This window comes from Oncorhynchus nerka, linkage group LG3 (assembly GCF_034236695.1).
Source record: "Oncorhynchus nerka isolate Pitt River linkage group LG3, Oner_Uvic_2.0, whole genome shotgun sequence".
Lineage (NCBI taxonomy): Eukaryota > Metazoa > Chordata > Actinopteri > Salmoniformes > Salmonidae > Oncorhynchus > Oncorhynchus nerka.
The window spans coordinates 45,371,431-45,383,911 of NC_088398.1; the positions used below are offsets into that span (position 1 = coordinate 45,371,431).

Genomic DNA, 12,481 nt, shown 5'->3' on the forward strand with positions numbered 1-12,481 from the left:
AATTTTGTCTCTGGGCATTGCAGAAATGTGCAGATAGAACAGATCATTGTTCTGGGACTGGGAGCACTATGGATCATTTACTCATTGGTTACTTCGACTGAATATGATTTAATGTACAACTTGAAATAATTAAGAATTTGTTCTCAACTGACTTGCCTAGTTTTAAAAAATAAACTTAGCATATACTTTCAGTCTCCATGGCCTGTGGAACATATCTGTGAGAATTAAAGAGAAACTCAGTTTTAAATTAGAGAAAAACAACTAGACCGAGTCCTATTCACAATGCATCATTGCAAGCCAATGAGGGTATTACATGCCAAATAGGAACTATGAATGACAGCAACAGATTATATTGTGCACTGGATGAAAACTGGGTTGAAGTTTCAAAGACAAAAGGCCTCTCAACGTACTGTACAAAGCCCCTATGTCATGGCATCATCTCTAATTAGTGGAATTTGTCAGACATTTAGATGATGCCAGCAGGGAATCCTAAGAGTTGTTAAATAGTTAGCTAAACCAAGGCCCTTTTCTAAAATGGAGCTTTTTTCGCACGCTCTGACCACACGAGCACTAAAACACCCGCCACAGGCATCCCTACATTTGAGGAACTTGTTGGTTCCGTGCTTTGGTAAGATCTTATTTATACATTTTTTTGGAATTTGTAAAGCATTTTGTATGTGCTATATTACATTAGCCTAAGTAAGACATATACAGAATGAAGCAATAGCCTGCAGAGCAAGTAGGTTAGGGTATATTATTTCCTCTCAATTGCTTATCAAGTTCCTGTTAATAATTAAACCCTTGACGGGTGATTGTGGTTAGTGAGAAAACCGAGAAAATCAGTTCGGATATGTCGCTATGGACGGTAAGGTACAAAGAAAGTCTATTAATTGGATGATGCTTGTCTACATTATGTTAAAAACGTTTGCCATAGTGTAGTTACAAACGTCGGAATGTCGTTCATTATCTCCGCATTCCTGAGATGGGGATGCCTGTGTTTGAAAGGAAAATGTGTTGTTAGTTTTTTTTATGCCTGTCAAGATGTTTAATAAGTTCTCATTTGTTTAAGAGTCTTTTCTACCATGTAAAACATTTTCAGGGTTCGGGTTCACAAATGGAAATACAGACGCAGCAAAGACAGGGTAAGGCTTTAATAAAACATATATTCAAAATACATGACTGCAATATTTGGAAAATAAATGTGAATAGTCTGAAAGAAAATCAAGTTGTTATTTTTTTCTTTAGGCAGCAGTACCAAAAACAAACATATGACTACAGTACCTAGCAAAGAATAAATTGGCTGACATGAAGATTACAGAGGCTTTAAAGGCCCATTGCAGTCAAAAACGCGATTTTCTTACGTGTACACTGAGTGTACAAAACATTAGGAACACCTGCTCTTTACATGACAGACTCACCAGGTGAATCCAGTTGAAAACTATGATCCTTTATAGATGTAAACTTGTAAATCCACTTCAACCAGTGTAGATGAAGGGGAGGAGACAGGTTAAAGAAGGATTTTTAAGCCTTGAGACAATTGAGACATGGATTGTGTATGTGTGCCATTCAGAGGGTGAATGGGCAAGACAAAATATTGAAGTGCCTTTGAACGGGGTATGGTAGTAGGTGCCAGGCGCACCGGTTTGTGTCAAGAACTGCGACGCTGCTGTGTTTTTCATGCTCAACAGTTACCCACGTGTATCAACAATGGTCCACCACCCAAAGGGCATCCAACCAACTTGACACACAACTGTGGGAAGCATTGGTGTCAACACGGGCCAGCATTCCTGTGGAAAGCGTTTGACACCTTGTAGAGTCCATGCTCCGATGAATTGAGGCTGTTCGGAGGGCAAAAGGTGGTGTAACTCAATAGTAGGAAGGTGTTCCTAATGTTTTGTACACTCAGTGTTTATTTCCACACTATGAAGTTGGAATAATACTGTGAAAATGATAATGCCCTTTTAGTGTAAGAGCTGTTCGAAAGTGCGCCTGAAATTTCAGCCTATTTAGGTTTTGGCCTGCCTGGTGACATCACCAGGTGGTAAATTACATTTACATTTACATTTAAATTAGTCAATAGACCAATAAGAAAGAGAGTTACAAACATCTCTGCCAATAACAGCAACTATTTGGTTTTCCCTTCCCCACTCAGACCACTCCCAGGCGGTCCTAGCACAATTTTGAGAAATTGCTGTTTGCTAAGAAGCTGTTTTTGTTAGGCTTGGCTACTGCCTTTTACAAACTCATGTCGCATTTTAACCTAAATTATCAAATACAGCACACATGGCATACATGTACAGTATTGACGATAGGGTGTGTCGTTTTTACTCAATGCTCAGGATACATGGAAACACTGAGGAAAATCACCTCAAGGCAAAAGAGTTTTTCCACCTACACGGCAGGATATGGTGAGAGACCAGATCAGATACTCAGTTCTTCCCACTTTGGCTTTCACCACTACATATCATACAGTTAGCCTTCGCCTCCTACTGTACAACCATCCTGAAGTATCGCCAGTTTACATTCTGTTTCACACGAAACGAGAGTGCAGCGTTCAGGATGGTCATGGATCAGGCTATCATACAGTGTCCTGTAGTATGATATTAGTGTTACAGCAGTTCCTAGTGTACCTATGGCAGCACAGAAGTACTTACCTGTAAATGATGAGGTTTGAATAGTGGGATGCAACACATTTCATCTCCACCACTGTAATCTCTCCATGACTGTGGTCACTGGTCAGACAGGGTTATTGCAAGGACATGACGATTCAAGTTTGACATGTTGATGGAGGTTTACAGTGCTGTGAAGCCCCTTCATATCCCCTTAACAGGGATTAAAGTTGGGAAGAACTGAGTATTTTTGCAACAGACCATGTAAAACTTACCAGTCAGCTTGGGATATAGAGTGTGTGTGAGTTAGATTCTCCTCTTACACCTTGCACTCTGGTTCCAGTCCAGCTTGGAAGGTAATCTGTGTTAGTAACTGGTCACATGACCTGTAACTGCCACCATGTCCACACATCACCTGTTTGGTTGTGCCTATGAAGAATCATAGTGATTTGGTGAACCATGCTAAATATACCTATACGGTATATGTACAGTAGCTGATGAAACACATTGTCGAGCTAGGGGGAAATACATTGCATGTTGTGTTGTCACATCTACTGGCTCCAATATTGAGTGTAGAGGTCGACCGATTAATCGGAATGGCCGATTAATTAGGGCCGATTTCAAGTTTTCATAGCAATCGGAAATCGGTATTTTTGGGCGCGATTTCCGAATATATAAATTTTTTTTTTGCAACCGCACAGTTAACTAGTCCAACGCTCTAACCATTGCACTCCACCAGTAGCCTGCCTGTTACGTGAATGTAGTAGAAGCCAAGGTAAATTGCTAGCTAGCATTAAACTTATCGTATAAAAAACAATCAATCATAATCACTAGTTACGACTACTGATCCAGTTTAGCAGGCAATATTAACCAGTTGAAATTGTGTAATTTCTCTTGCGTTCATTGCACGCAGAGTCAGGGTATATGCAACAGTTTGACCTGCCTGGCTCATTGCGAATTAATTTGCCAGAATATTACGTAATTATGACATACATTGAAGGTTGTGCAATGTAACAAGAATATTTAGACTTAGGGATGCCACCCGTTAGATAAAATACCAAACGGTTCCGTATTTCACTGAAATAATAAACGTTTTGTTTTCAAAATGATAGTTTCCGGATTCGATCATATTAATGACCAAAGGCTCGTATTTCTGTGTGTTATTATGTTATAATTAAGTCTGATTTGATAGAGCAGTCTGACTGAGCAGCAGCAGGCCCGTAATCATTCATTCAAACAGCTCATGTTAAAAGGAACCACCAACTTTCATATGTTTTCATGTTCTGAGCAAGGAACTTAAACGTTAGCTTTTTTACATGGCACACATTTTTACATGGCATATATTACTTCTCTAACACTTTGTTTTTGCATTATTTAAACCAAATTGAACATGTTTCATTATTTATTTGAGGCTAAATTGATTTTATTGATGTTTTATATTAAGTTAAAATAAGTGTTAATTCAGTATTGTTGTAATTGTCATTATTACAAATAACAAATCAAATAAAAATCGTCCGATTAATCGGTATCGGCGTCTTTGGTCCTCCAATAATCGGTAGCGGCGTTGAAAAATCATAATCGGTCGACCTCTAATTGAGTGCATTGTAAACTCCTGGCAAATGCTTTTGGCTTTATCCTTCAATGATGCTGAGTGCACATAAATATGTAATACATTTATAATGTTTTATATACATGAATATGTTGGCTGGGGTATCCAACTGCATTTTATGCATGTATTAAGAGCATTGCATTCTTTACGACGTATTTTTTTTCTCCCACATGTTGTTGACACAGTGTCGTAGACAATGAGTAACCAGAGCCTTGCCATCTGGCAGTTCTGGTGTCCTGTTCTGCGAGAGCGCTCTTTTGTTGTCTCCCAGACATTGGTTTATCTCACATCCGTTTGGGAGAACGGTTGTAGGAACATTTTCTCTCTCATTGCTGTGGTGATAAGATATAGAGTATTTTGCTGTTAATACACAATAGTCTCAGGGGGTCGGGAATATATCAATCTCTCGATTTTGGGTTTATATGAAAACAGATCACATTTGGTGTTAATGTATGAATTGTTTGCATGGGTTAGATTCAACAACGTCAGTTCAATTTCAAATCTGATCTATTCACGGTATACTGACAGTTATCTGTATGAAATGGAAGCTGTTGAGGCAGCGGTTATCTTTTGTGTTCAGTCTGTGTGATCGTCTTTTATCTCTGTGTTCCCCCTGGGCTTTGTACTCATAGCAACATGACTGCTGGTGTTTGTTGCTCATGTGAAATAAGTCTTGTTTTTGCTGCTAACCATTCAACAAATGAGTACAATACATTGCAACACACTGCAATGTAGCCTATGCAATTTAAGTACCACTAAGACATTACACAACTGCACATTAAATCTAGTATTTTAGCCATTTAGAATTTTAATGAAGATCAAGAGTTGTCTGAATCCAAAGTCAAGTATTTTATCAAGAGTATGTCAGTGATGTAGAGTTAATTTACTGATTGGAGACATGTGTGGGTCACATGACCTCGTAACTATCCAGAACTTCCTGGTTACCTGTGTGCAACCTGAGAGGCTTCATATCTACCTCGTTTATGACTGGATACATCTGGCACCTGAATATTTAAAACTATATCACATTGCTGATTACTACTGGATGAATTATTGATCGCTGCTGATTAGCATGATTTGGTCAGGGACATGTTGCTAGGGTAGACACAGAGACACACTTTTAGCAGAACGTGATAGGGAATCAACTGTCACAAACGAGGTATGCATGAGCTATTGAAGCTTTTTTTTACCTGGAAATATTTTTGAGTGTTCAGTTTGAGATTCAGAGTGGTATACCGTACTGTACGTATGTTATGTAATGTTTGAGGTGAAAGGAGATGTGGGATTTCTGATTCAGGATGGATGATGTTATATTGACATGTTCTCTTTTGTGTTTATCTCAGCGTTCTTGTTATGCTACCAGTGCTTATTGTCAGTGTGATGTTTGACGTTCAAAATGAGATGTTAGAGAGGTGTAAAAGGGTTATGTGTAGCGTTGTATTTCATTCATAGTGTTATGTGTGTCTTTAGTGATCTGAAGTTTATATGTAAAATCTTATCTAAGTTCATACTGTTTTCCTTTTAACAAATGATTTTCAAAAATATATATTTCAGCCACCAATTGAGTATTTTCATGAGAACAACACCAGCTGGACTGGCAATAGGTTACTAATGCAGATCTGAGACTTGAGCTTAGTTTTGAAGCACCAGGAGAAAGTTGATATACTAGACTGGGTGTCTGATGCTTCCAGCCACTTTGGTCACACAGCTGCTCTCTAGCAATATGAGCCTACTGTTGTTACAAAAGCCTGGCATAGATGGCTAGGCAACAAGGGAACCACAATGCATTCAATGCACTGAGACTCAAAGATGCTTGGAAACAAAAATGTTTCCATTCGTTTCGAGTAATCAATGGCTCAAAAATAGCTTTTTGACCTTGTTGATGCACAAGGCATGTCTCTTTTACTGTATTTGAACGGGACTGAGCAGGTAGATTAATTTCTGGATGATTAGTGATGATAGCGTTGTTTTTTTACTGAAGTCGGACAGTGGGGGAAATGATCTCGCCTAATGTTACACTTTCAAAGAAGCCTATTGTCTCCCGCTTGGCCATGCCATGTTTGGTTTCTTTGAGGATGGACAAATTGAAGGACTTCAGCCACCACTTTGCTCTGCATGTTTATACATCTCCTCAAATGACTGTTATATCCATCTAGTGTCAAGCCATCACTCACCCTGCTCCTATGCCAATTCATAAATCTGTCCACGCTTTGTGCAGTGACAGGAGAGGCCTGGTGGTCCAAATATCGTTTTTTTTTTTTCACGTGAACCGCTACTCAAAATAAATGATCCCCCGTCTCCCTCAGGGTCAGTCAACCTCTGTGATACATTGCACTTTATGTGACACACTGAAGGGATGGGAGAACTGAACTCCCCTCACGGAGAGTATCAATCATTCAGGGAATATGGAATACATACATATGTAAATACATTTCCCTGATCGATCACATCGTACAACTGCTCAATCAGGTGTGTGTTTTGACACCTCTTGCTTTGCACCATTAACCCATTATATCTGTCATGTTGGTTATGCCCCCACTGTATACACCCCACTGTATACACCCCAGAGTGATTTATTACAGGCCTAGCCCCTCGGATTTGATAATAGGGATTTATCCTTCATTTATGACGCCATGGGGTGGTTTCCTAGACACAGATTAAGATTAAGAATCTCCATTGAAAATGCTTTTTAGTCCAGGATTAGGCTTAGTCTGTGTCCGGGGAAACTGTCCCTCATTATGCAGTTACTTAGTATGATTTGAGTTTGACCTGTCATCGGATGAAGACACCAAAGTCAGATTGAAAATGATACAACGAAAAAGAAAAAAAAATAGAAATTGTTTTAGAAAACTCTTTCAGTTTGATTATTTGTGAAGCCTTTGGGGGCGGGGTTGGTTCTGTGGTAGACACAAGTTAATCTCAGGCCAATCCAATTGATTCTGAAGAGATTGTAGTGGTCTTAGTGGCGTGTTCTTCGGCATAGACTGGGTCCCTGTTGTGCGCGCTAATTCGGCGTCCCAGTGCAATGCTGCTTGTTACATCCCCTCCCGGGGATAAGCGAGCGTCATCTGTGTGGGTCTTGTTTTACTATGAAACACCTTAGTCGTTTGTGAGCACTGCCCAAGGCTTAATGAGTCAGCAGAAAATAACAGTCCCGATGTAAGTACCGTCGTATGGTTTGTATTTTGCTTTCTCTTCATCAGTTTTAAATCTGTTAAGCACCTCCCATGGCCAAATAGATGTGTCATTGAGCACAGGCAGTGGTGAAGTAATCTACTGTATAACATAGCAAGCTGTTAGGATCTATGCTGTTGATATATCGCTAGTGAGAAAGTGTGTTTTGGTGGAGCGTTACATGCACATCAGTGTGGTTAAAGCCATATGCGTGATGTTTTGAAGCTAAGCTTAAAGCTATGGTGACACATTGCCTGCCATCTTTCCTTGATTAGCAAAGCTTCCCCTAGAGAGGAGGAAAGTGTTGTCAGGGATGCATATTTAGTTCCAATGTGTGTACATGAATGAAGCATTTCTCTTGGATCTCTATTATTCAATGTAGGAGATCGCTGTATGGACTATACCCTTACAAGGCCAGTATGATCGGTCTGGAGAGCCTGGCGGATCCATCGGGTGACTGGGACATTGCGGAGACCATCGGTAAAGGAACCTATGGTAAAGTCTACAGAGTGAACAACAGGAAGGATGGGAGTCAGGCAGCAGTCAAAGTCCTGGACCCAATCAATGTAAGTAATTGCAAAAGACAATCAATGCATGTGCCACCTTGTGCATGGAGCATAATTGCTATGGATCTAACAAGTTTAGGTGCTCTCCCGCCTAGAATTGTCAACCCTGACCTGTGACAACACTAAACCAAACAAATTTTCTTTACTATTGTTTGGCTTGTCTCAGTATACCAGGCATACAAACGGAGTAAGTTTCTTTGCTTATTTCCCTGTACCTGCCTACCCCTCCTCCTGTACCCGTCCCTGTGTTTACTGTTCCCTAGTAGATTCCCCAACTATAGTGGCGTGTCAAGGGGGTGGCCCAGGCTGGCCACACCCCTCCACTGAAATCTGATTGGCCACCCCGGTGGCCCCCCAGAAATTCTGAGATCTCATAGGTCGTCTGTGAATATATTGACTGACAGCAAGACTCCTCAATCTCACCAGAGAAAGCATCCGAGCGAGCGAAACAGCCCTATGTCTTAGTATGTGTAGCCCATGTATCTGATGCTGTCTGGATATGTCATATTCTTTTTGGCCAGACAAAATCAGATACATGGCCTACATATACTAAGACAGAGGGGCGATGTTTGCCTCACTCCGATGCTTTCTCTGGTGAAATAGATTCAGCCTCTTGTGAATTATGCCCCTTGCGAATTATGCCGCTTGTGAATTAGCCTCTTGCGAAAATTATGAAACACGGATAGACACGAAGGAGACATTTCTACCTTTCTCTTTTTATTGTAAAACATTTTGGGGATGCCGCCACTTTTTTGGCTGAATGTCATTAAACTTATGGTGTTTGTAATAGAGTTTACCTTTCCATTCAAATGGCGGGTGCACAGTGCCCTGTTCAGATGCTGGACCTATTTTGGAGTAGACAAAAGTACGCAAGAAACCTACTTTGAAGTGATTTTGTTTGACAGTCAGATGAAAACTTCATGACTCATTGTGTTCGTGACAAATGAAAAGGTAATACATTTGTACAGTGAAATTCCATGTCTTTACTATAAAGCACATTCAACATTTTCATAGGAGGTCCTGTAGAAAGAATTGAGACCCCCCCCACCCCCCGAATGACCCTGTATAATTCGCACACACCTTCCATGCAGACACTGTATCAATACTTTTGGAATTGATTTATGATTTATTTTAACAGGGAAATGCACCAAACCTAAGCTGAAGCATTACAGCCGTTGAACCATCATAATTATATTGTAAAAACCAATTTGATCGATTAAGGTTCAAAATGTTATGGCCCCCTCTAAACTGCGCCTGTGGCCCACCTTGGCCACCCCCACCTTGGCCACCCCCATTCAGAATGTTCTAGACACGCCACTTCCCACCTGTTTCCTTTTTCACCTATTTTCACTCCATTTCTACACCCGCTTTCCACAGTCGTCCTAACCAGTCGCTGTGTCCACCTTCCCCATTATGCATGTGCCGCTACCTTAGTGATGTGCAGTTAGCTGCCAGACCTGTCCGTGGTGCAGATGCCTGGGGCCATGGGCCCTGCAGCTGCGCCATGTTGTGTGTTTGTGAGATTCAGGGCTGAGTGCTTGTTTATGATTGTGTCGGTGCTCCAATCCCTCTTGCGACTCTCTTTGCTAGCCCCCTGCTGCAGCTCCCTGCCTGGCCGGTTATGAAGATGCAGCTGCTTCCATGCTCATTCCTCTCCTTGATTAGACCGCTGACGGTATATTTCACACATCCAGGAAGAGGAATTCTGCCTCTGTGACGCTTTCTCTTCCACTGAGATTTAAACTGATTTAGAAGAAGCTCAGCTGGTACTTCTGACCAAGAACTAGTTTCCCCTGTGTTTAATGGTTCCGGGCTCTGATTGAAGGTGTTTTTAGCTTCCTTATAATCTCATTTCAACATCCTTTTTTTATGTCAGAAGTGTCAATACAGTTTGTTGTGTGACTTGTGACAAATATCCTCCGTCAAAATGGTGTGTCGCTGATGCAAATGTGTCCTCTTTGACAAAGGATGTCGATGAGGAGATTGAGGCCGAGTACAACATCCTGAGGACCTTGTCCAACCACCCCAACGTGGTCAAGTTCTACGGCATGTTCTACAAGTCAGATGACCTCTCAGGCGGACAGCTCTGGTTGGTTCTAGAGGTGAGATCCCCTGGGTTATTCTGTCTCGCTTATGAAGTAAGACTTTGCCCAGCTTTATACAGTCCTGTCAAATACTGTATATCTATAACATCTCTACATCTTCAGCACTACACATATAGTGTTAATCATTAAAGTGCTCATACTGTATGACTTTTCACAGGAGGAAATATAACCCAGTGGTGTTTGCATGTCAAACATTACAGTCTGCTTGAGCTCTTCTGCTTGCTTGAGCTTTTCTGGCAGACATATCAGTGTGGATGACGGATCACCACCTCAAGCTGAACCTCGGCAAGACGGAGCTGCTCTTCCTCCCGGGGAAGGACTGCCCATTCCATGATCTCGCCATCACGGTTGACAACTCCATTGTGTCCTCCTCCCAGAGCGCTAAGAACCTTGGCGTGATCCTGGACAACACCCTGTCGTTCTCAACTAACATCAAGGCGGTGGCCCGTTCTTGTAGGTTCATGCTCTACAACATCCGCAGAGTACGACCCTGCCTCACACAGGAAGCAGCGCAGGTCCTAATCCAGGCACTTGTCATCTCCCGTCTGGATTACTGCAACTCGCTGTTGGCTGGGCTCCCTGCCTGTGCCATTAAACCCCTACAACTCATCCAGAACGCCGCAGCCCGTCTGGTGTTCAACCTTCCCAAGTTCTCTCACGTCACCCCGCTCCTCCGCTCTCTCCACTGGCTTCCAGTTGAAGCTTGCATCCGCTACAAGACCATGGTGCTTGCCTACGGAGCTGTGAGGGGAACGGCACCTCAGTACCTCCAGGCTCTGATCAGGCCCTACACCCAAACAAGGGCACTGCGTTCATCCACCTCTGGCCTGCTCGCCTCCCTACCACTGAGGAAGTACAGTTCCCGCGCAGCCCAGTCAAAACTGTTCGCTGCTCTGGCCCCCCAATGGTGGAACAAACTCCCTCACGACGCCAGGACAGCGGAGTCAATCACCACCTTCCGGAGACACCTGAAACCCCACCTCTTTCAGGAATACCTAGGATAGGATAAAGTAATCCTTCTCACCCCCTTAAAAGATTTAGATGCACTATTGTAAAGTGGCTGTTCCACTGGATGTCTTAAGGTGAACGCACCAATTTGTAAGTCGCTCTGGATAAGAGCGTCTGCTAAATGACTTAAATGTAAATGTAAATGTAAGCTCAATATAAGTAGCTGCACTTTATCTCTCTCCTGTGTTACATCTCCTCCACTATGATCACGTAGTCTTACAGCTGTTGTCTGTTTGAGAAGTAGAAGGATCACAAACAGTAGGTTTGCTTTATATCACAGCAGTGAAATCTATCGCAGAGCTGAGAGGAGGTCACCCTCCTACACTGGGAAAAATGTTTTAAAAGCTCTGGAAGAAAGAGCCGTGACACCAGTCTAGTTGTGTATGTGTGGGAGGGAGGGATGGCTCTTGTGTAATGAATCATAATCTAGAGTAGTGAGTAATGGAGGAGCCACTGTTCTCTCTGTCTCTCTCTCTCACTCACTCACTCACTCACTCTCTGTCTCTCTCTCTCTCACACAGCTGTGCAACGGGGGCTCAGTCACCGATCTCATCAAAGGCCTGCTCATGCGGGGCCAGCGACTGCTGGAGCCCGTTATCGCATACATCTTATACGGCGCCCTCTTGGTGAGATGGCCAACTGCAAAACGCCTAATGACGGAAGGGGGTGGCATCCACACACAGTGGGCAGGGGATTGACTCAGGTGGTGGCGGGGTGTGGGAGTAATAGATTTCCATCCCTTTAAACACCAGGGGGAGCTCTTTGATATGCATGGCAGTAGACAGCTTTATTTGAAACACATTCAAATTGTACTAATCACAAACCGTTGATAATGGGGTTACTGATGCTTATTAAGCCCCCCTTTGCTTTCCTCCTTACGCCTGCCAGGGTCTCCAGCATTTACACAACAACCGGATTATCCATCGTGACGTCAAAGGAAACAACATCCTTCTGACCACCGAGGGAGGGGTCAAACTTGTTGACTTTGGTAATGGCTTTTGTTATCCTGTTGTGGGTGCACTTTGGCTAATTGATGGCTTGTAGAAAGAGATACATGCATATTACAGGGAGGCTCTGGGAAGTTGTTTGTTGGCTCTGTTTCTTCTGTCTGGGTCTTTGTTTAACAGATGACTTATCATTAATAGTTGGAAGTTAATCCATGTTTTTTTTTGTCCACAAAAAAGCCTGTGATATTATTGGTAAAGAGTATAAGATGAATACGAGCATGTGGAGATCAATGCTTCGATGCGGTCCACATCTTGCTTCCCCCTCTACCCTATGTAACATCTTGGTATTTCATGGACCATAGCTTAACCTAAGGCTATTATTGCTAATTTAAATTGCATTATTTGATCCTTTGCATATAAAAAGAAAGCTGTTCTAGCAAATGACTCTGAGTTGCCCCGGGCA

General features: G+C 42.3%; 1 protein-coding gene across 4 annotated transcripts in view; it reads left to right on the top strand.

The window, feature by feature from the left end:
- The first annotated feature begins 519 nt into the window (after positions 1-519).
- myo3b (myosin IIIB) overlaps positions 520-12,481 on the top strand; it is a 107,215-nt gene continuing 95,253 nt past the window's right edge. For 2 of the 4 annotated variants that reach the window (XM_029633478.2, XM_029633484.2), the window contains exons 1-6: positions 520-628; positions 1,100-1,142; positions 7,775-7,958; positions 9,926-10,060; positions 11,593-11,697; positions 11,960-12,059. In XM_029633478.2, coding sequence (XP_029489338.1) covers positions 535-628; positions 1,100-1,142; positions 7,775-7,958; positions 9,926-10,060; positions 11,593-11,697; positions 11,960-12,059 — 661 coding nt within the window. In that variant the 5' untranslated portion in view covers positions 520-534. Of the gene's footprint in view, positions 629-795; positions 866-1,099; positions 1,143-5,174; positions 5,378-7,774; positions 7,959-9,925; positions 10,061-11,592; positions 11,698-11,959; positions 12,060-12,481 lie in introns of those variants that run through there. The other 2 variants (XM_029633487.2, XM_029633493.2) reach the window with 2 other exon arrangements.